The sequence below is a fragment of the Arvicanthis niloticus genome, chromosome 1, assembly GCF_011762505.2.
Source record: "Arvicanthis niloticus isolate mArvNil1 chromosome 1, mArvNil1.pat.X, whole genome shotgun sequence".
NCBI lineage: Eukaryota > Metazoa > Chordata > Mammalia > Rodentia > Muridae > Arvicanthis > Arvicanthis niloticus.
In genome coordinates this window covers 148156984-148181519 of record NC_047658.1, presented here as the reverse complement: position 1 = coordinate 148181519, position 24536 = coordinate 148156984, and the positions used below count along the sequence as shown (strand labels likewise).

At 48.9% G+C, this 24536-nt stretch overlaps 1 protein-coding gene across 2 annotated transcripts in view; it reads left to right on the top strand.

The window, feature by feature from the left end:
* The window catches only part of Slit1 (slit guidance ligand 1), a 147140-nt gene that overhangs the window by 34769 nt on the left and 87835 nt on the right, over positions 1-24536 (top strand). The window contains exon 1 of one of the 2 annotated variants that reach the window (XM_076921133.1): positions 16947-20424. The exons of the other annotated variant lie outside the window; for it this stretch is intronic. Coding sequence (XP_076777248.1) covers positions 20372-20424 — 53 coding nt within the window. The 5' untranslated portion in view covers positions 16947-20371. Of the gene's footprint in view, positions 1-16946; positions 20425-24536 lie in introns of those variants that run through there. 2 annotated transcript variants of the gene reach the window in all.

The following is a 24536-nucleotide window of genomic DNA, read 5'->3' as shown; positions in this document are numbered from 1 at the left end:
GCTGGGATTCGGTGTGTTACTACGGTGTGCTCTTAGTTTGTTGAGCCGAGCAGTGTGGGCAGACTCTGTAGTCAGCCTGCGGGGTGAGAAGCCCTGCCTGGCAGCTGATTGATTTGAGGGGATACATGATTGATGCAGATATTTTAACAACCCAGTTCTTTCAACTGCTGGGTTTGAGTGTGTGGTGAGGAAAGTTAAATTATATATATATATATATATATATATATATATATATATATATATATGATATGTGGTGTGTGTGTGTGTGTATGTGTGTGTGTGTGTCTGTGTGTCTGTATGTGTATATATATCTTTTCTGGCTGGGAACCACTGTTGTGTTAGCTGTTCCTGCCCCAACTCTTGCATCCAATGTTCTGTCTCATGGTGGGGACTCCTGGATGTCCATCCACCTCATTCCTGTCTGGCTTCATCTCCAGCGTTAATGAGGAACCAGCAGAAGCCTAGTCTTGGTCCCAGGGAGTTCAGAATGTCCCAATTCTTAAAAGTAGTCTTGAAGGTGCCTGTTGGGGAAAGGAGCAGTAAAAACTAGTTCAGACACCCTCAAGTCTCTCCGAAGTCCCTGGTTCTTTTGTACTATCTTTTCCAGAACCCTGACAGAGTGGGCTAGCTGGAGCTGACCCTCACACATACCCAAGGCACAAGAGTGGACTTTACAGGTCAGATTGGGTCAGAGCTGTTTTTTTAGCGAGCTAAACTAGAGTTACCAGAGCCTGTTAGGCGACAGCAGCCTGCTGAGATGACTCGGTAACAGCTTCCTAGCAGAACTGTCAGACTTTGATATGAGCTGTAAGTTTTCTTTATTTAAAAAAAAAAGTATTATCTTTTTGGTGGTGATGGTGATGGTGTGTGTGTGTGTGTGTGCACGTGTGCGCATCCTCATAGTGCATTATTGTGTGGAGTTCAGGGACAACTAAGGAGTCAGTTTTCTCCTTCTGCATGCTTCTGGGAATTGAACTTAGGTTCTCAAATTTGTGCAGCCCAGGGAGCACTTTTAGGGTTCCTACACGTGCCGGCATCTCTCGCACCTCAGCTTTTCTTTCTTGAAACAGGGTCTCCTTGAGTAGCGGAGGCTGGCCTCAAACTCACGATCCTCCTGCTTAGTGTTCCTAGCACCGGGATGTAGCGGGTGATGCTACGTCTAGCATTTTTTTTTCCTTCACATTTAATGAGACAATTTGTAGCTTGTTAGTATTCATGAGTCTTGTGAGCTGATGGTGGCTGTGAGCCAGTTTTCCCATGGTGCCTTGTCACAGTTTAATGGACCTGGAGCCACGGTTTTCTTCAAGGACATCAACTGCATTTGCTTTCCTTCCCTGGTTAAGATCTGCCTGTGCTTTAGGAATGTTTTTATTAGCATACATCAATTATACATAATGATGGGTTTCATTATGACATTTTCATAATACACATAATGTATTTTGATCATCTTCACAGCCCGCTGCCCTTATCCTGGTTTGCCCCCGCCCACTCCTGCTAGTTCCGTGTTCTCCTTAGCCAGCCCCGCTTCTGTTTTTAAGTCTTTTAAACAAATATGGTCATGAATTCAGCTTGCAAATATTTTATTGAGAATTTTCAATCTATGTTTATTAGAGCAATTATTATATAATTTTTTTTGTGTGTCTCTCTAGTTTGAGTATCAGGGTAATGACTAGGTATGTAAACTGAGTTTAGAAGCATTCCTTCTGTGTCTAGTTTTTGGAATAATTTGAAAAGAATTGGTGCTAATTCTTTTTTTTTAAAGCCTTGATAGAATTCCACACTGAAGCTTTCTGAGCAGAGGTTTACATACTTTATTTTGCTTACAAAATTGTGTTGTGTGTGGTGTGTTGTGTTGTGTGTGGTGTGTTGTGGGTGTGGTGTGTGTGCTGTATATGTTCATACTTGTGACTGCAAGCGTGCATACACCGTAAAAATGCTTTTATTAGTCTGTGTTGTGAGAGGACAATCATGGTGTCACCCATGCTTCCTACTTTGTTGTGGCAGGGTGTCTTGTGTGACTTCATTTCCTGTTGTCTTACAGGAACAGGGGTTACAGACATGTGCTGTCATGTCTGACTTTTGCATGCACCCTGTGGATTTGAACTCTGGTCCTTGTACTTGTATTAACAAGCACTATTTGGTGAGTCATCTCCTAGGCCCCGTTGACATTTTTTGGGTTTTTTTTTTGTTTTGTTTTGTTTTTGTTTTTGTTTTTCAAGACAGGGTTTCTCTGTGTAGCCCTGGCTGTCCTGGAACTCACTCTGTAGACCAGGCTGGCCTTAAACTCAGAAATCCGCCTGCCTCTGCCTCCCAAGTGCTGGGATTAAAGGCGTGCGCCACCACTGCCCGGTCCTGTTGACATTTTTAGTTGGGAGATTTTTAATTACTGCTTCAATATGGTTGGCTTGTTATAGACCTGTTTAAAATTTTTTAAAAATCCCATCTTGGCTTAACGTTGTCAGGTCCTATACACTGGCAAAGTGTCTTTTTCTTTCCTTCCTTCCTTCCTTCCTTCCTTCCTTTCTTTTATTTTAATGGGATATAATTTTAAGGCATGTCCTTATGATGTTTTGAGTTTTTTGGTGTCTGTTGTAATCTAACATTTTCATTTCTTATTTTATTAATCTTTTTGTTCTCTATTTCTCGTTTGCTCAATTTGCCTAATGGTTTCATTGTTTATTTTTAATTTTTTTTTTTTTTTTTTTTTTTTTTTGGTTTCTACTTCAACAATTTCTATTTGTCCCTTAATTATTCATGGCTGATGTCCCTGGCTTTTGCTTGTGCTTAGTTTTCCAAAGCTATAAGGTCATTATTAAGTTGTTTATTTTCAATCTTTTCATTTTAATACATTTAAAAAGTTTATTTTCATTTTGTGTATGTATGTGCACCTGTGTGTGTCTGTCTGTCTGTCTCTGTCTGTCTGTGTGTGTCTGTGTGTCTGTGTGTCTGTCTGTCTGTGTCTGTGTGTTTGTCTGTGTGTATGTGTCTGTCTGTACCTGTGTTTCTGTGTGTCTGTCTGTATCTGTGTCTGTGTGTCTGTGTGTGTGTCTGTCTCTGTCTGTTTGTCTGTGTGTATATGTGTCTGTCTGTACCTGTGTCTCTGTGTGTCTGTCTGTATCTGTGTCTGTGTGTCTGTGTGTGTGTCTGTCTCTGTCTGTTTGTCTGTGTGTATGTGTCTGTTAGTGCACGAATGCTGTTGCATGTGTGTGGAGGTCAGAGGGCCAACTTTTGGCAGTTGTTTCAGGCCTGGGGATTAAACTCAGGTAATAAGGTTTGGCAGCAAGCACCTTTACCACTGAGCCGCCAGTCTTTTATTGTATGCATTTGTAGGTCTGAGCTTCCTTCCCTTCTAGGCGGCTTCCGTTGTTTCCCATAGTTTTTGGTATGTTGTATCTTCATTTTCTTTTAATTCTAGGATTTCTTCATTCAGTGGTGTGTTGTTTGATCTCCATGAGTTTGTGGATTATTCTTCTGGTTTTGCTTGCTGTTGATTTCATGGTCGGTAGAATGCAAGAAGTGATTTCGTTTTTCCTGTGTTTTTGAGACTTGTTTTGTGTCCTGATGCATGAGTTGCTTTAGAGAAAGCACGGAGCTTCTGAGAAGAATGCGTGCTCTGCTGGGCTGGGCTCATCTGCTAAGTTCATTTGATAGGACGTCATTAGTGCCATGTGTCTCTGTTTTGTTGCTGTGCTGCCCCCATGATGACCAGGTTAGGGTTGATCTGTGACTTTCTTCTTGACAGGCTTGTTTTATGAAACAGGATTCACCAGTGCTGTGTGCATATGTTTGGCCCTGCAATGTCCCAGTGGATCATTCCTCAATCAGCATGAAATGACTTTCTTTATCTCTCCTGACTAGTTTTTCCTTGAAGTCCATTTTGTCAGACATTAAAGGAACTGAAGCCAACACACCCAGAGGACAGTGCCAGGCACCTGGATCTGTGTTTTGTTATGTTTGTGTTCTGGAGCAGGGTGGCAAACATGGGGACCCATCTGGAAAGCATGTCATGTGGGGTATCCTCTTAGGCCCAGGGATGTTTGGAATGATGAGAAGGAAATGCAGATGAAGCTGTGAGCAATTTTGAAGCCTTGTGAAGAGTTGTTCCGAGGATGAGGGAACCGATTTGTTCTGGAAGCCGAGCACAGTGGGCAGGAGGTATGGGCAAGCGTTTTGTGTTCTGTCCGGCATGGAGCTGGTTTCCTGAACCCTGAGGGCGCTGCCTGACAATGGGTGCTGGGCTGTCCACTCCTCCCTCTTCCCTGGAAGAGATCAAGCAGCAGCTTTGTTCATTTCTGTCGGGATGTGTGTGAAGGACTGGAAGCCCAGGTGTGGCAGCTTTGGGGTGTTCACAGCACAGCCGGTTAGCAAGGGGCACATTTGAGAACCGAGCTTGGCCTCCCTCTGATCATGCTGTGAAACTGGCAGGTGAACCAAGCGTGAAATTCCCCTGACCCAAGACTCTGAGTTGGAAGCCGCCCTCCCGCAAAGTGGCTCTAACGAACTGTTGAACGAAAATGTTTATCGGACCCTGGATTCTGTCTCACGTTTGAGAGTCAGAGTTGATACAACAATACCAACAAATCCAGTTGAGAACAGGACAGGGGGTGTGGCTTTGCCACAGCCCTCCTCAGGAGTAGTGCTCAGTTGCCTGGCTCCTCCCACTTGTCTCTCTGCCCCTTTGAAGTTGACACCCTTGCTTTAGGAGGCTGGTTTCTGCACCCTGGGATCTTCTAACAAAGAAGCTTCTGTGGGCAGACCTCGGAGGCCAAGCAGGAAAGGGTTAGGAAAGAAAGCTATTGACAGAATACCAATAAGGAAGAGTGTTCCTACACAACCAGGGCCTTCAGGCAAATCTGGGGCCCACTTATACTGTCTAAACAGAGCAGAGTTCCTTCAGGGGGTTTGCTTTTTGACAGGTTCCCTGGCCTGCTTCAGGAGGGAGGATGGGATGTAAGGAGGGACTATCTTACAATGAGAAGTTTAAGTTGCATCTCTGGCCCGGGAGGGGCTGGCCGGGTGCTGCCAGGCCAACAAAGAGACAGTGTGGGCTGGCGACAGTTAGGGGGAAACACATGGCAACTAATGGGGTAGTAATGGGCGGGGAGGTAACCTGGGAAAAGCTGGTACAAGGAAGACTTGTGCATAAATTTTGGTGGTGTGACATCCTCCTTGGCAAGGAGACAGGCACCACTGTCACCCTCCCCAAGGCCAAAGCCAGAGATGTCATGGCTCCTGGAGATGTGGCCAGGATGAGCGATGACTAGAGGGTGAGAATCCATGCTGCTTTGCAGTGCTTAAGGAATGAGAGTGAGCAGAGGCTCAGGATGAATGCCTGCCACAAAGGTAAAGATGCAGGGCAGAAGCTCGCTGCTGAGAGGCTGTGCTAATCTGGGGTGTCCCTGTGTGTACCCACAGGAACTCACACTGTGCTCCTAGAATAGGAGCCTGAAGATGGGGAAGCCCAGGAGCTCTGCATGCCATTTCCACAAAGACCCTTTGAACATGTCACCTCCCCAAAGGGGGACAGTATTTATTGCCTGGGGGCTTTTGGAGGAAGCCATTTCACAGTTTGTATTTGGACTTTTATGGCTTCCGTGGGGTTCCCCAGACAACCCGAGGCGTCCTGGAGTCCAGAACAGTGAGCGTGCTTGTCAGTGAAAGCTTGGGTTCTGTCTGTTATACACCAACTGTTTTTTGATCAAGTTAATAATACTCTTTAAAAACAACAACAACAACAACAAGAGAAAGGAACTTTTTATTTATTTGTCTTTGTTCATTTATCTGTCTTCTTCAGAGCCCTTAGGAATGTTTAAGAAAGAAGAGACAGATTTCCTCCTTCCCCCCACATATACACACAACTGATGGGGACACTGTGGACCCCTCCTCCAAGGCTCTGGGCCATGGCGTGAATCCTTAATGCGACCCTCAGTTGGTGTTTGCAAAGTAGCAGCTGGCCTTAGACCCCTGAGGACTTCCAGTTTCCCATGGTGAACATCCCTCAGAAAGGCCATGGGAATTCCCTGCCTAATCTTAGCTGGAAGGCGTTGGTGATGGGAATTCTGGAGCCTACCCCCAGCCTGCTGCTGGCTGAGAGGCAGTCCGGCCTCTGCCTCTGGATGGATGGTGGATTCACTCACCCAGCTAACTTGTTACCAGCCTGCCTCGTGCAGTCATTTGTCGAGTGGAGCGAGCGGGGGTGTGAGGAAGGATTAGGCATGGCCTTGGGTTTAGGCGGAGTTACTGGTAGAGCTTTCCCACTGCTGCTCATTCCTCAAGGGGGTGGTTTAAGCAGTGAGGGTTTCATGGCTGGTTTATAGCCAGCCTTTCCCCTCCCAGTACCCATGAAATGGGGCCGGAGTCGGGGGAATCTGAAGGAAAATGAGTAATCGTGAACAGCCGTATTTCACAGGGACAGACGCTTACACATTGGCCACACAGCTGTGCCAGCGTCCCCCACCGCCATCCATCTTTCCCTGACTGGGACATATTGAATTTTGGTTTCAGCACCTGAGGACCTGGATGTTTCACTGCCTGAGAGGCGACAGGAAAACAGGAGCCAATTTCCTACAAGTCACACCTTCATTTACAGGAAACAAAGGACGAGAAATCATTTTGGGGCAGGTTCTTACGGTAAACGGTCTAAACGAGAGCTGGAACCCATTTATTGATGGTTTTTAATGGCATCCTCCACAGCCAGCAGGACTTAGCATGGAAACAGCCTCACTTGTTCCCTCAGGGGCGGCAGTGGGTAACTGGTCATTTGAACACTCGCCACAGACCTTAGTGACTGTCCCCTGGGCTTCCGCCAGTGTGTCTTTTGCAGAGGAGGTAAAGGTAAAGTGTGAAGTGTGTTTCTAGAGGAATGAGTGAGCCATTTACACAGTGAAGCCACGGGGCAGCCTTTTCCATTTGAACGCTGTCTTCTCTGGCATTGCTGAAATAACGTTAATATGGGAATTAAGACTCTGGGCCCTGGAGTCAGCTGCTCCTCCACTTAACCTGGGGCAAAATCTCAAACTTGGTTTTCTTTGCTTTTAAAAACCTTTGTGTGTTTTGTGTGTGTGTCTGTGTGTGGGTATGTGTGTCAACTCAAGAACGGAGCTTGGAGGATAATCTTGAACCTGAGTCCTTGTCATCCACCTTTGCTTTGCACTGTTTTTGAAGATGATACAAAGGAAAAGGGTTTATGACCTTTCCATGCACATGTCTGTGTTTGCGGGTATGCATGTATGTATGTATATACACAAGTATGTATGCACACAAATGTGTATGTATATATGTATGTACACAAGTGTGTATGTATGTACATTTGTATATACATAAGTGCGTATGTATGTGCATGCGTGTGCACATACACACACATACATACATATATACCCACAATCTTCTTTCTTCTTTTCCCTTTCTGCGTCCTTGATATCGTCTCCCTTTTCCTTTCATACTTTGAACCTTTCACCTGTTTGAACACACTCTCTTCTTCCTTCTTGGCATCTCAGGCTCGCTGGTCCTTAAGTCTGCAGGACTGTCCCATGTGCCTCCCATCTCACTATAAGAGGGTGGGATGACAGACTGTGCCCCACAGTTAGTAAAGTACCCAGCTTTTACATGTGTTCTGGGGACCCAGACTCAGGTCCCTATGCTTGTTCACCAATCACTTTACCCAATGGGCCACCTTCCCAGCCAGAGACTACATTTCCGTCTGGATAAAGGGTTAAAGGTTTTGGTAATCCTAGTCCAGTTCCCTAAGATGATGACGGCAACACGACCATGTGAGAAATACTAAGCTTATGTTTTTCCTGGTGTTTAGTTCAAGTTCTTCTATCTATATATGGAAGACCACACACACACACACACACACACACACACACACACACACAAACGCGCGCGCGTGCACACGCGCACGCACACACACATGCGCGCGCACACACACGCACACACACACACACACACACACATACACACACACATACACACACATATGCACACACATACACACACGCACACACACGCACGCACACACACACACACACGCACACACATACACACACACACACATGCGCGCGCACACACACACAGACACACGCACACACATGTGAAAAGAGAAGTTAATTTTCTGTTATCCAATTACTAATGCTGAGCAAACTTTTCCAAAAACATCTTTATGATTTACAAGTTTTTTTTTTTTTTAAACGGATAGAACCAAGGAATTTTAATGCCTTGGCTAAGATTGCAGGAATTCAGTCTGGCTATTAAGTGTAATGATTGTTCTCAGTAAGAGAAAAATGGGGCACAAAATGTCCCTTTCCAAAGTGGTCCAGTTTGGATCTTATGTTCTTGACTGGAGATTACAGGAAGACTTGTTTTTTTTTTTCCATCATTAGGATAAAATCATTGTATTACTAACCTCTTCCTCCCTCCTCCTTTCTCCCCTTTGTCCCTCCTCCTCTCACCACCATCATCACCATGCTCATCCCTCACTCCATCACCATCCTCATCCTCCTCTTCATCCTCCTCCTCCTCATCATCATCACCACCACCACCAGCATCAGTTGGAGACATAGTGTTCTGCAGCCCAGGCTGGCTTCAAACAGATGAGGATGCAGGACATTCACATCTTCAATGCAGATGAGGCTAGCCTTTAACTTCAGATCCTCCTGCCTTTGCCTCTTAGGCAGCTGCTTTTATCCTGTGCTGAGGGTGGAACCCAGGGCTTGGTACCTTTGAGGCAAGCACTGTGCCAACTGAGCTATACCCCCAGCCCTGGAAAGCATTACTTTCAGAGAAATTAAAATGTAAAAGTAAGTGCTTTTTTTGTGCTGACAAGAGGGCTGAACCTAAATCAGCAAAGGGTCCTTTTTTTCTCTCCATTTGATCTAACTGCGGAGCGACTGGGTTGAGGTCCAAGTGGAAGGATGCCGGGCTGTCTGGCTCATCACCCACAGCATCAGTCTTTGTTGAGGGGGAGGGCTTGGCAGTTATCTGCTTTGACGCTAACATGGAAGACTTATCCCAGCTCAATCTGCTCCAACCCAGTCCCCATTGTTACTGTCAACTCTTACCTATAGGGAGCAGAGGTTGAGAAGCACCCCCTGTGCCCCACCGCCTGCTCCACAGTGTGTCTCTCACACTCTGGAGTTAGGGACTTGTTCAGTGGAAAGATTTCTCTGATTTTGCAGACTTGCTGTGGGGACCATATCATGGTGTGCTCTGTAAAAAGCCCAGGAGAGGGATGGTTTGTCTTTATTTTCATTTAAAGGGTTTTATACACACACACACACACACACACACACACACACACAGAGAGAGAGAGAGAGAGAGAGAGAGAGAGAGAGAGAGAGAGAGAGAAAGAGAGAGAGACACAGAGAGAGAAGCAGAGAGAGACACAGAGAGACACAGAGAGAGACAGAAAGACAGAGAGAGACAGAGATAGAGACAGGCAGAGAGAGACAGAGAGAGACAGAGAGAGACAGAGAGAGACAGAGAGAGACAGAGATAGAGACAGACAGAGAGACAGAGATACAGAGAGACAGAGAGAGGGACAGAGAGACAGAGATAGAGACAGAGACAGAAAAACAGAGAGAGACACACACAGAGAGAGATAGAGAGAGACAGAGATAGAGACAGACAGAGAGGCAGAGAGAGACAGAGATAGAGACAGAGAGAGAGACAGATAGAGAGACAGAGAGAGACAGAGAGAGACAGACAGAGAGACAGAGAGAGGGACAGAGAGACAGAGATAGAGACAGAGAGACAGAGAGAGAGGGGAGAGCTTCTGTTTAGCTTTCTTTGCTCTGGATGAAGACCTCATTTCCTTGTAGACCTCCATCACCTTGGCTCTGGATGAAGACCCCATTTCCTTGTAGACCTCCATCACCTTGGCTCTGGATGAAGACCCCATTTCCTTGTAGACCTCCATCACCTTGGCTCTGGATGAAGACCCCATTTCCTTGTAGACCTCCATCACCTTGGCTCTCACACTCTTTGCCCCCTCTCCCCTGATTCCTGAGCCTTGGAAGGAGGAGGCTTGATATAGCTGTTCCACTTGGTGCTGAGCGTTCTCAAAGTCTCTTTCCTCTGCACCGTGTGCGTCTCTGTGTTCATCAACATCTACTACCCATGGAGGCTTCTCTGATGAAGCCTGAGAGATGCTAACCTGTGGCTGTAATGGTCAGTCACCAGGATTTAGTTTAGGAGTGTGTCCACTCAGCAGAGGAATAGTAGGAGGCCCTATCCTGGGCCTCATGACCTCTCCAGTCACAGGTCTTCGACAGACAACAGTGTGAGGTATGGATTTCACCAAGACTTCAATCCGATTATAGAAATCTTTAAAGTAAGGATAGAGCATATTGAATTGAGTTTGAAATGGTGGCTCACACTTGTAATCTCAGTATTAGGTGATTGGGGATAGGATTATCACAAGTTCCTTATATAGCCTAAGCTATATAGTGAGTTCCAGGATAGCTCCATTCCACTACCAACTCACCCATTACTTCAATACTTTCTTGAATTTGAGAGTTGTGACCAGATACCTCTGGAGCCCACCCAACTGCCCTGTCTTCTTTAGGTATAGGAAAACCTTTAGAATGCTCTGCTTCTGCTGGGAACACACACTCCACCACCCCAGGTCTGGGCTCAGTGAGTGTTTTGGGAGGTGGGTGGATGGTTTTGTGTCCTTCTGTGGGAACACAGGTGCTTCCTAGCTTGGTCCTGCTGCCACTCCCTTGAACCTTCTGCTTATGGTACAGGTCTGGGGCCTTTACTGCTTACTCTGCCCACTGGATGTTCTGTCTGCAGGCTCAGTTTCTGAGGCCGCAGGTCACTGCGCTCAACTTTGATAGGTCTCATGGTATTCAGCCTCCTCAGGGCACTCTGTCTCCTTCTGGAACAGACGCTTTTAGACCTGTGATTGGTGGCTTTTTGTGTCCAAGTCTTCAGCTGCTTTGTCTAGTCATTGACTTTACACCAAACCCCTAAGCCTCCCAAGCTATTTCCTCAGAAGTAAAATGAGAGGAGCTCAAACCAGAGGTGGAGAGGACTAGAAAAACCTGCCAATCTGCTCAGAATCAGATGACGAAACAAGAGCAGAGTCAGAGCTGGTGGGGCAGGCAGCAGGTGTACCGGCTCCTGGATGCATGCGCAAGGACAGTCCCGGAACTGCAAGCCTTCAGTCCAGGCAGAGTGACTCTGCATTCATTCATTCATTTGTTCATTCATTCATTCTCTCTTGCTCCCTCGCTCTGTTCCTCCCCTCAGGTCTGATCTTCCTTCCTCTTCCTCTATCTTCTCCTCCTCTTTCTCTGCTTTTCTTCAGTGCCAGGGATGGAACCCAATGTCTTGCACATGCTCAGCAGAGGCTCTGCCCCACCCCTACATCCCCAGACCTCACACTTCATTTGCAACAAGACTTTCAGTTATTTCTACAGCTGCCTCACCCACATCTTGGGGTTTAGTGATGGAGGGAAGATTCCTGTCTCGGCTTTCCTGAGTTGATAGAGAATTTGGGTCAGAAGCTACTGAAGCAGGAGAGTTTTATTTGAACTTTGGGTGGTGACTCGCACAGGGCTTCATCGCCTCAGCAGGAGCAGAGGGGGCACACATACCCTTCATAGTCAGCACTGAAGCTAAGCTTAGCTAGTTCTGGGAGTGAAGCACTCAGGGTAGGGGACTCCTTGAGGGCCACCTCTGCTCTGATTACTGCTAAGTCAGATTGGTGACAGCTGAGTTTTGTCCCCTGTTTTGCGGCACCCTTGGCATGCTGGCATCTTCTGGCTACCGTCTTTGTGCTGGCCATTGTCTATGTGTATGATTTAAATTGGGTTTGTTCTTTTGGACTGGGTACCATCTGTCCATTTCAGCCTCAGATCCTGTCCCCTTCTCAGCAGGGAAACAGTCTCTCTATGACCTTGACCTTGAGGATCTCCAGTGACCCAGCATCTTTAGAATACCAGCCACACCCTTCTTTCCTTCATCCTTGGTTGGTGATGGGGAGAGACATGGAGTTCCAGGTTAAAGAAAACAAATATTGCTTAAAAATTCAGTGACTGAACAGTGTTTTAGAAATTTTTTTGTGTATTTTTTTTTAAAGATATGCAGGACTTGGACTTGGGTGGATTTAAAAAAGCAGAAGCCAGGGCTATAGGTGAGGCTCAGAGAGAGAGAGAGAGAGAAAGAGAGAGAGAGAGAGAGAGAGAGAGAGAGAGAGAGAGAGAGAGAGAGAGAAATCGCTAAGTGTGTTTGAGGTCCCAGGGTCGATTCCAGGACCAATGGAACAACCACAGAATTCCACATGCAGGTAGGCAGGAGTCATCCCACCAATAGCAGTGTTCATGGTGTGTTACTGTTCCGTCACCTCTGCCGATCCTATGCAGGGTCCTTTATGGGGACCTGGGAGCTGGGACTCACACTCACATGAAGTTCAGCCTTCGTGGACTCCATAGTGTGAAGATTTATGATGAAAGGCGCAGGCAGCTTGGGAACCTCCTTGGTCTTGGCCTTGCCAAGGATGGGAGTGTTACCCCAATGTTGATCGGTGCTCTGCTCACTGAGGTCTGGGGTGCACATGGTTTCGGTTAACCTTCCCAGCAGGTTTGGAGAGGCCGTTATCCCCATCTATAGGGGTGTGTGTGTGTGTGTGTGTGTGTGTGTGTGTGTGTACAGATGCCAGAGTGATGACTTGTCCAGAGCTTACAGTGAGAACATCACTGATGGTGAGAGAGTGGCCGAAACCTGTTTCCTTCCTCATCTCCAGGACCACATCACCAAACTGAGAAGCCCAGAGAACCAAAGGCAACAAGGATGGCAGTGGCCAAAGGTGACCACATATGCCACTGGAAGAGGAGTGCATTCCTTGAGTCTCTGAGGGAAAGTAACAACTGGAGTCTTGGTGGAGGGATGTCTGTTAGGGACGAGAGAGGCTGTGAGTCAGGGCAAGGGGACCTTCATTCAGCAAAGAGGCAGCTGACATAGCCCCAGGTGGAGGGAGTTCTGCGACTCTGGGCTGGGATGTGGCAATGATGAGGAGGTGACTGGGCCCCTGTGCCTCGTCGGTGGCTTGCATTCTACTCTAGACCCTGCCTGCATGGTGGAAGGCCCCCGTCCTACCCAGGGGCATAGAGAAAAGGCTGCCCTTTCCCAAACTCTGTGTGCTTTTCCCAGGGGCCATTGTTCTTGGTTGCCAGGAGACCAGGGCCTTCAGGTGTCACCCTGGAGACTAGGGCCTGGGTATTTGGGTTTAGGTCAGGCACAATAATGGCTGTAGAATGAGATGGTATCCCCAGGACCTCCTCAGTCATTTGTCACACAGTTCTGGTTCCCAATGACTGTGTGGACCTAGAGGATGAGGGAGGAGGTAGGCGGGGGCTGGTGGGCTGAGGGGCACGAGATGGGGCTGGCTAATGGTCCTCCCCCTGGAGTAGAACAAACATAACTCTTAGAAAACAGGAAGTGAGGCCGCCCCAATATCTCGGCGCCAGAAGCCTGGCTCTGACCAAAGGTCAGGATGGCCATTGGAAGCTAGGGTTGAGAGTGTTCTAGACACAGGACAATGAAGCTCCAGGAAGAATTGAACCACTTCCTAGGATACTCCACAGTTGGCCAGGCAGCCCAAGGGCACAGTCAGAGTAAAAACAAAAACAAAATCCTTTAATTTGACTATAACAAGGATGATGGCAGATCAGAGCCATCAGGGGGCTGAGCACCAGGAAAGGGGTTCAGAAAACCTGGGCAGGTGCTGGGGGAGGGAGGGGTGTCACATTTTTTGCTGGCCCAGGAAGTGCAGAGAGCCTTCCTTCTCAGCCTCCATCATGGTGCCTTATAGATATGACTCTGAGCTTGTAGACCTGTGCCACGGTTTGCAAAATAGCCCTCTCTCCACTCATACTATGTTTTAGAATTTTTATATCACGATAACATATGATAAACATTACCGACCAAGCCACTTAAAATATACAGAGCTGCAGTGGTAGGTGTCTTCATACTGTTATGCCACCGAGCTCTACAGGTTTTTCACTTCACAAAACTGCACCCCCCCCCCCAACCCCTGCCAAGCAGCAACTCTCCCACCCTCTCTTCCTCCACCCCTGGCAACAGCTGTCTGTAAACTGACTACTTTAGGACTGCAGGTGAATGGAATCAAGTAGTGTTCCTCCCCGGCCCCTCCCTCCCTCCTTCCCTTTGCACAGCCCTCTCCAGGGCCCCTCACTGTATGTAACGCGTCAGATCTCTCTCTTCCTTTCTATGGGTTGAGCAATGTCCCTTCACTGGCAGAGTATACACTGTGTACCTGTTGATCTGTGTTGGGCACGGGTTGGCTTCTACCCTGCAGCTCTTGGGGGTGATGGTGCATGTCTCAGCCCATTTCCAGGCTCACTGGGACTTACTTTCTGACCCCAGACATGAGCTATGTGGGTTATCTTTGCTCCTCATCTGAGCTCTTGAGGGACTTGGCCCGGAGGCGGACAGAGTGACTCATTTTGTGCCTAGCAAAGACGCTCTTTTCATCTGCTTCCTTCTGCGTGGCAGCTGGCTGTTCTCTGGAGATCTTAATTTAGGCTGGGAAGGGGGGTGGGTGAGGAACTGAGTGTGCTGGTCCAGCTGGTGCTGGAGGCTTGGGCAGCTTAACGGAGCTCAGCATCTCAGAGGCACAGGACTCCCAGTGTGCTCAGGCAGATGGCGCTGGCAGGCTTAGAGGTGAGGGGCATCCAGGAGGTGGTGGGATGTACCATGACGAACAGGGGTGTGTGTGTGTGTGTGGAAGGAGGAAGGTGGGCTTGGAAATGCAATGAAGGACACTGACATGGACATTTCAGTCTGGCAAGTGGTAGTTTAGGCTTCAGGGATGAATCGAGGAGCGAAATGGGTGGGAATGAATGGCTGCCCCCTCCCTCCCCCAGGTCCTAAGCTGCATGGAGTCAAAGTGGCACTTGGTTAGATGAAGCAGACGCAGACCTCTGCTATAAGACGGTGACAGGGGTGCCTGCCATGGTGCAGCTCTGACCTGAAGTTCACAGAACCCTGAGGACTCACAGGCGGGAGCTGTGGTTCTGTCTGGAGAAGCAGTGTCTCTTATATTAAAATGCTTTTACCACATTGGTGTGGGGGTGGGGATGGGGGTGGGGTCTGGAACCAAGCTGCTAGGGAGCCTCACTAGTTTTGCCTGGAAACTGGGCTCACCTGCATTTTCAGTGTTCAGGGTGCTGAGGCTGGCAGACTGACACCTCAGTTGATAGTGCCAGGAGACTGAACTTGGAGGAAAATAAGTTTGACTGTTTGCCCTGCAAACATGCAGCCTGCAGCCATGGAGCTAACTGAAGCCAAGCCCCGGCCAGAGCTTCACTGAACCCTGAGAGTTGGGGAAGGTGGACAGCAACATGATTAAAAACAGCATCCCATCTTTGTGTGGCAATTAAAGATATGTACAAGCGACCATGCTGGGTCCTGGTCCCAACTCTGCCGTATTGCAAGATGTTACAACCTTGAGTACGTTTCCTACCCTCTTTTTGCCTCAGTGTGCTCACCCAGAATATAAAGATGCCAGTAGTGGTTTCTGCTTCACACACTGCTCATCGGTAAGAAGCATAGGAAGTGACAGGATATGGTAACAAATTGGCTAGGATGTTTTAGATGGAACAGCAGAGACATCCGAGAAGCTCTGTGCTGGAGAGGCTGCTCTCCTGTCCCTCTACCCTTTGGAGAACTTGGGAACTTGGGAAAAGTCACATCTTCCATAGGGCAGACTCTCAATAGCATGTGGTTCCTGGTAGCGTGGTGACAGTACTTAGGCAAACTGGTGCATACAACATTGACTGCCCATTATGGTTGGCAGAAGCGTGGACTGGCATGTCTGAAACTGCTGGTCCATGGTAGGGTGGTGGGCCTTCTGCAAGGTCTTGGCTACATCCTCTTAGGCCCCCAAACTGCTGGTTTCCTGTGGAATGGGTTTGAATTAGCTTCTCCAGGCAGCCTATTTTGAGATAAGAGACTGGTAAAAGCTGTTGGTAGGGTATGTAAAGGCTTCTCTGGCTGAGGTGGCCACGGGAAAGTAAAGGCTTCTCTAGCTGGAAGGCCCACTGGGGTAGATGAAAGTACTGACTGGGAAGGGAGGGGTTTCTATGGTCCTTGCTCTGGTCCTCGTCAACCCGCTTCAGTGTCTTGGCCACGTGGGGTGAAACCCAGCATGGCTTCCCTTCCCTTTTGAGATAAGGTTTCAGACATAGTTCAGTTCCCAAGAACCACATCCCTGGGAAGTGGACACTTCCAGAAACATCTGAGAGAACCTCCCAGAGCATCCAGTCACACCCAAGTCTCTTATTCCCAAGTGTGTGGAGCCAGAAAAACAACATAGGAGAAGGGGGTGGGGGGGAGAGACCACAGAAGGCTCTTTATCGAGAGGCATGGGTAGTACCTTGGGATAACGCAGACGTCTTCTGGAAGTTTCCATCTCAGATCCTGTCCATATTCACTCTTCAGGATGTTGTAGTGTTTCTGATAGCCATTATCTCAGCCCTTTCCAGGTGCATATGCATGTATATAGTGTGTGTGAAGATGTTCATGCTATGCCTCTGAGCTCCAAGCTCCACCTGGCTCCACCATCCTAAGCCTTTCAACTCCACAGCTAAAGGCACAGGCAGCTTCCCACTCCTGTGCAACCACCCACTGTCTGTCCACAGAACACTCGTCTCCCCAGACCTGCTGTACCTGTACCTGCTGGAGAATACCTCTTTGTCTCCCTTCACCAGCCCATGGTGACCACCGGCTGCCTCCTGTCTATGTTGTGACAGGGCGCTGTGAACAAGTGGGGACCTACAGCGTTTGTCACTTGGCTTTTGACTCGCTTCACTCTGACAGGCTCTAGGTTCTTGTTGCTATATCTGTTGGAATTTTCTTTCTTTCTTTCTTTCTTTCTTTCTTTCTTTCTTTCTTTCTTCCTAAAGATTTATTTTATTTATATGAATACATTGTATCTGTCTTCAGACACATCAGAAAGAGGGCATCAGATCTCATTACAGATGGTTGTGAGCCACCATGTGGTTGCTGGGAATTGAACTCAGGACCTCTGGAAGAGCAGTCAGTGCTCTTAACCACTGAGCCATCTCTCCAGCCCTGTTGGAATTTTCTTGTCTTAAAGGATAAATAGTATTCTATCCAGTCACGAGTGGAGCCTGGGTTTTGTTCATCCTGTGGTTGGTATGAACTGTTGCTATGGACATGGGTAAGCAAGTGGCTTCCTGAGTCTGTTTCCCTTCTTTTGAGTGTATACCAGAAGCGAAGTTGCTGGATCATATGCCAATTCTATGTTTAAGTTCTGAGGAACCAACTGCCAGACTGTGCCAGACACTTTCTTCTTCATGCGCCAGACTTTTTATACAAATACATTATAGAATTTAGAAATGTCCCTCCCCGGCCCACTCGGGGCATTATCCCAACTGACTCCTTCTCTGTCAACTGGCATATGATGGTGTGCAGAAAGCCTGTTACCTTCCTTCTGTGTGTGTCCCACTTGGAATCCAGGAGCCATGCCTGTAGAGCAGGGCATGGAAGAGTCCGGGGTTCTGGGGACAGAGCTATCTAGTTTCTGACAAGAGATTTATCAGGGCACAGATGGGAGCTGGGTCTGTTTCTGCAGTGAAGGTTTTATCTATTGTAAGCTTAGAACGGCCACACTTCCTGCCTCATACCTGACAAGATGTGGGCAGATAATGTCACTCAGGACCCGTGAGCTAGGGATGGAATAAAAACAGCAGGGCAGTGTTGTGGTGATGATCTTGGGACAAAGGAAGGACAGACAGATGGTGGGTGGTCTCGCTGGGACCCTGTTTTCCTTCAGCAAGTGTCAGCTACTCGAAGGACTGTTGCGCGTGACCGCAGGCTGCCCTTTAGGTACATCACTTTTCAGGGCAAACCACATGGTCACCTGGCTCATTCCCACTGCCCACAGCTAGGGAACATGGGCATCTGTGGGAACTGATTGGGAACCAGGTGCTACACTTAGTACACCAGGGAATTACTAACCTCGGTCCTCACAACACCCTGTAAGGAACTTGTATTGGTTTCTCTGTGTCCCAAGGGCGTCAGCATAAGTAGAAAAGCCAGGACTGAGGACTCATGGCTGCAGCCCAGGCCCTCGGATTATCCTCCTCAGCAGAGCGCCTTACAAAATAAACGGCTAACTTTTATCCTTTCTCTTGGGAGTTTTTCCCCCTCTTCGTTTCAGGGCACATATTTCAGGAGCAGGGACGAAATGCGATTTATAGCTCTTCCTGCTGTCAGAAGGCTGGAGAGATTAGCCACTGCTGGGTGTAATCCCAAGCCAGTGCTATTCACCCTCAGGCAGGAGCTGGTGGAGCCGACATTTATCTCTACAAACCTGTCCTCGCCTTTCCTCTCCATCTTGCCTCTGTACAAGCTAGAAGCCTCCCTCCAGATTCCAGCTGGGCATCTTCTGTCTCTTAGCAACTGCCGCCAGCCACGGCTCTGGGCTTTGGGCTCCGGGCTCTGGGAGTGCCTTTCTGTGAATGCTACATACATAATGTGTGTTGTGGGCACGAGACAGGAGGGCATATTAGCTCTGGACCTGGACGAAGGAGGAGCAGGCAGAAGAAGAGAGTGTGTGGGGTGTCCTCTGGTGGACATATGCCTGGCTCTTTACTGAAGAGGAAACTGATTGGAGGGGGTGGTGGGGAGCAGGGCTGCATGCCAGGTGAGTGATAACAGTTGTGCTTTTCCCGCTGGGCCCATCTTCGTGATTACACACATTTGCTCAAAAGGTTTGTTTCTCCAATGCATGAAGAGCCCCCCTGGGTCTCTCTGGCGAGGCTTTACTTTGAGGGGTGGGCAGAGCCTGATGAAAGGGTAATACGGACCAGGGATGAAAGGGGAGTACCAGGCTGCCACTGTTATACCTGAGAGAGCTGGAGGGGAGAGAAACTGATCACATGATAGATGGGAACAGATGCCCAGAGAAGCCGAAAGTTGTTAGTCCACTGTGTATGATTCTCCGAGGGCCTCCTTGGCTTGCCTCCTGAGGAAGAGTGGAGACAGCATCTTTCTTGAGCCACTGGTTTGTGTGTGAGTTTCTAAGGGATCACTCTTTCACCTGAAATGAACTAGGACATTCCTGAGAGGGTCTAACCCAAGTCTTGACATGTCATTTCTTTCTGAAGCTCAGAGAAGGTGAACCAGTGATCTTAGATCATGCAGGAGGTAAGTGGCAGAGCTGGGACTAGAACCCACCTCTGTCACTCCCTCTCTAGTGATCTCCCTGTATGCCCACCCCACAGGCTGGAAGGGGCCGGCCTCGTGCTCCTGAAAGGTGAGGGGCCATATGCTGGGAATGCCAGTGGTCCTGAGGAGAATGAGAAAGATGTCTTTGAAAAATGTCTCCAAAGCTCAGGTTCTCTTGGGTTGCAACTTGGTATTGAAAGTACTTTCTGGTCACAGGGCTGGAGGAATGGCTCAGTTGGTTAGCAAGATTAGACATATTGGTAAACTCTGGGTTTCACTGTCTCAATGAAAATTAAAAAGGAATTGAAGATTCCTGATATCAACCCCAGCCCTCAACATGTGCATCCACCCATGTGCCCCCCCCCCACATACACAGAAGCTAAAAAAATGCCTCTAGGACTTGTTTTTGAGACATTGTGCGATGTAAATAGAAGTCTTCCATTATTGGGACTGTCCCTCCCAATCCCTGCCCACCCAAGAATATCCTGAGGTCATACTTTGTACCTGTGAATCACTAAGAAGACATGAAGTTCTCAATCTTGGAGTAGCAAGGCCTGAGGAAGGGACCAGGCTGACAGAGCCCCATTTCTGGAGCCCCGTCTTTCAAAGCCACAGAACCTCCAGGATGTACACAGATGTCCTAGGCCTGCTCCCACCTGCCCCGCCCTGCCTGCTCATCATTGGGCGTTGGGTGTGTTTCACGCCCTTTAAGCTCTTCGGGACAGAAGCTTCCGTTGAACGCCATGTCTTTTTGTTTAGGGTATTTAAAAATTGATAAAGGTTGTGTGTACGCATCAGGGAGCCAGCTGTGCCAGCGGGCAGCAATGGGAAGCCAGGCCCTGTGGATGCCTCCCAAGGTCCACTGAGGTGGAGCTTTGCTGAGAGTTTGCATCAGTCTCCCGGGAGTCTGCTTGTGTGAGAGGCTTTCTGTTGACTCAGGCAGCAGCAGCAGCAGCAGCAGCAGCAGCAGCAGCAGCAGCCTCCGCCGCCGCCGCCGCCACCACCACCGCCACAGAATCTGCTGGCAGAGGTCCTGAGACCCTCTGGGTTTCATCCTGCCCTGAGACCACGGGACAGGGATCTCTGGCTGGAATCAGATATCTGTGTCTTTGACTTTGACTTTGATGACTTGTGCTGCCTCCAGAGGAGTATGGATTCCTCACTGAGCTGCTCTGCCTCACAGTGTGTCTGGAACAGGGCATGGTGAGTGAGTAGTCAGGATGTTGCCTAGGTACCTTATCCTGGACCACACTACCAAGTGACAAGTGTTAGTGGTGACTGCCCTTCCCTCTGCTGTGGATGGACTCTGAGCTCTTTGGGGGAGACCTATTTGATAGTGGCTAGCTGCTGGGGGTGACAGGTGGAGGGAGAGGCTGCTTCAGGCTCCTTTCAGTGAGGGTGGGACTTGGCTCCTCGGCTGGGTTCTTTGGGAAGGAAGAAGTGGGGGGTTTGGGGAGAGCAACTCTGCCATGTGGAATAGTCTACAGTTCCCTGTGTCTCCAAGTCTTCATTTCTGAAGTAAGAACAGAACACTTGCATCAGAGTGTATTTGCGTTCTTCAAAGGGCAAGCAAAGTTGTGGTGCAGAACTGGCCTCAACCGATAGAGCCCCATCTCCTTCTTGGACTAATGGCTGTTGCATGTACCACAAGGACAGAGGTGAGGTGCCAGGAGATGCTGGAGGGGCAGTCCTTGAAGCAGAGATGGATGACATAGATTCTAGGAGAGAGGGAATGGCCACCACAGACATGAAGATGGTCAGAGGAAGCAGAGTCAGGGCTGCTCTCGGACCGCCCTCCTCAGCCAGAGCAGCTCGTAGGCAAGGACACCATGAGGTCATTGTTGGCCCTTAGCAAATGGTGGAGCTAATGGACGGCTCTGAGAATGTCCAGAGACACCAATGTCTCTGAATTCCTCGTGTATCTTTGTACTCAGTTCTAGGTTTGCACAAGCTCTCCTGTCTTGGGAACATGCACTTGTGCGTGCAATTTCTCTCTCTCTCTCTCTCTCTCTCTCTCTCTCTCTCTCTCTCTCTCTCTCTCTCTTTCTCTCTCTCCTTCCCTCCCTCTCCTTCTCTCTCTTTCTCTGTCTCTCTCACACACACTCTTTCTTACACACTGACTCTCTCTCTCTCTCTCTCTCTCTCTCTCTCTCTCTCTCTCACACACACACACACACACACACACACACACACACACACACTCCTCTGGGCCACTTCTTTGTCCTGTAGGTCTCAGTTAAAACATAAATTCTTCTTTCATCCATTTCTGAGTTAGATGGTGTCCCTCCACTATGTGCCTCTTGACCTTCCTAACCAGGTGATCTTGGGCTGTGGTTCAGCCACTCTGTATCAGCTGTCGTCTAACAAAGTGAGTGTGGTAAGTCCTGTAGGCACCTGCCTTGGGAGACCTTTCTTGGAGTCAGGGGTGACAATCTAGGTATCTATTGGTCGTCAGATAGCTAACTTCCACGTACTGAGCAGGCAGGACAGCTCTGGGGTCTACCTGTATTTCAAGGGCCAGGCAGGAAATGGAACTTGAGTAAGACCCACACTTGGAGGGCCCCATCATGGAGACCTTGCTACAGCACACTGAACTTAGCCTGAAAATCTTCTGGTGTGCATTCAGGACTTAAGCACAAATCTTGCTGTGTTCCTTACAGTTGCTTTATGATTTTAGATAAGTTTTTTCCCTGTATGAGTTTCAGTTTCTGCTTCTGCAGACTGCGTTGATAATAATGACCTCACAGAGCTGTGAAGGCTTAAATAAGAGATGGGCGTGACCAGCATCTACCCAGGATTTGACTCTCAGGGAACTTTGTAAGCCCCAGGAAGGGAAAGCCAGTGGAATTTGCATGTGATTGAGGCATGACAACCCCTGAGACCCTTGGGGACAAACCCACACATACTGGTGGGGAAGCTTCAGGTCTAAAGAGAGCAAGGGTGAGTTGAGTGCTTTGACACGGCTTTGCAGGGCCACAATGCTTACCGTGTAATTACAAAACAGCACACATGGAAATGAAAATGTGCGTCCAGATGGCGGGTCTTCCATGCCATTGAGAGGCAGAACTAATGAACTTAACAAATCACTGATAATTAATTTTCAGAAGCCAAAGGAAGCCTGGGAGTGATGAATAGATCCACAGAAGGTGAGAGCAAAGCAAGGCCAACTGCCAGCCAGAGTGAGGTGCGTGCGGGTGCCATTTCCAGGCTGGACCCAAGCTGACATGGCCAGCGAGGCTGCCAGGCAGCACATGCTGTGGTGACAGTGCTGGCCAAATCAACCAGGGATCAAATCAGGGATGGGGAGATAGCATCCCTGAAGGGGTGAATCCAGTGGCTGATGGAGTCTTCATCTCAGTCTGATAGAGACTTGAGCCCAGAAAATGCTACAGTTTCAGCACCCCCAGCCCGGTGTCCTGCAGAATGGCTCTCCAGGTGGCACCACTCACTGCTGCAAGCACTGAGGCAGAGGCAGAAGCAGAGGCAGAAGCAGAGGGACGCTGACTCTGTAACAAAGATGCTCAGAGCTGCCTGCTGAATGCCTGCAGGTGAGCATGGGACCCTGGGTGTCAGGCCCAGTTCTCTACCGCATCTCTGCATCAGACTGGAGTCCGGTGAGTTTGAGTTAGGAGGGCACAGACTGCAGGATTCAGGATTCCTGAAAACACAATGTCTGGCAGCAGATGTTGAGGCAGGCAGTGAGCCTTGTGTGCTGGTAGCAGCCCCTCCCCCCAGGCCTGATTTCTTTTTCACTGAGTGGCAGAGCCCTTGTGTGACACACTGGACAGCAGGGAACCAAGTTCCTAGGGCTTCCTCAGCCTTTGTGGCTGGAGATTTTATAACCCGTCCCCCAATGTCACATTGAATTGATGGCAGAGAGGGATACAGAGAGTTTATGGGGGGCTACAGGTGCCTAGAGTTGGGGCAGGCATACTATTTTTTTTTTAATCAGTTCTGTGTGGAGTCTGGTCCTGTACTTACTGGCTGTGCAATTCTAGGCAATTACTTAACCTCTCTGAACCTGTTTTCGCTACTGTAAATGAAGCTAGAATTTCCTTGGTTGATATAAGGATTACCTATGGCCACGTACATAAAGCTCGTGTCTCTGTCTGTGGGACCATGTAGGGCATCGGTTCTCAACCTGTGGGTCATGACCCTTTTGTGGGGTTGAATGACCCTTTCACGGGGGTCGCCCCAAACCATCTGCCTATCAGATATTTACATTGCGATTCGTAACAGTAGTGAAATTACAATTACAAAGTAACAATAAAATAATTTTATGGTTGGAGGTGTCACCACAACAGGAGGGACTGTATTCAAGGGCTGCAGCGTCAGGAAGGTTGAGAACCAGTGCTGTAGGGGCTAGGTTAAGAGCTGGCTGGCTAATCGATGCTGACTGAAAGAATAAACACCTTAAAAATACACGCATATTCCCTTGAAACTCTATGTGTTGTCCTTTATAAAGTTTCACTGTTTTGAAGAGGAGTCCAGCCTTAGGCAAGTCATGAAACAGCACACGGGCCTCAGATCTGAGGGACAGAAGGGACTAAGATAAGTCAGTGAAGTGTGTGTGTCCCTTTGTCTTCCTCCCTGGCTCTGGACACTGAGCTGGTATCAGCTGGACCCTCCCAGCTGCTGCGGTGCCACCTCCTACTGGTCTCTGGGCAGCAGATGACAAAGCCAGGGGGACAGCGAAGCCTGGCCATCTCTCCCGTCCTCCCCTGTCCTCTGGACTCTCGGTCGTTCCTGGTGACCTTGGCACCCCTCTCTGGCCCTCCACCACCGTCACCTTCTGTTCTCGGCCCTGTCAGCCACTTTCTTCCTGACTGTGCCGGGATCCGAGCCATTGTCAACTCACGCTTCCAGATTAATTAGCAAGCCCCGTGTCAGCTGCTAACTGAGACCCAGATGTCGGCTCGGTTCCTGCGGCAAACCATTTTGTCACTGTAATTGAAGAACACAGAAGCAACAGAGAGCTGGCTGGGTGGCTCGGAGTCCTCCACATCCTGCCGGAAGAGGAGAGACCAAGTTTGACTGGGAGGACACAGAGGAAGCCTTGCCTGCTGCGTGTGGCTATGCAGCTTGGGGAGCCTCCCTTGGCCGGACCAGAGGGTGGTCCAGGCCATTAGACTTAAGCCAAAGAGTCCCCTCTGCCTAGTCTGGAAGTTGCCCCTCAGGGTAGCTGGTGTCAAGCACAATGTCTAACCAAACTCCAGTGAGCATTGTGGGGCCTGGGGGACTTCCTGGCTTTCAGTCATGCATGCTTGGAAGAAGTGGCCAGGGCAGGCCAGGTAGGCCAGGGCAGGCCAGGGCAG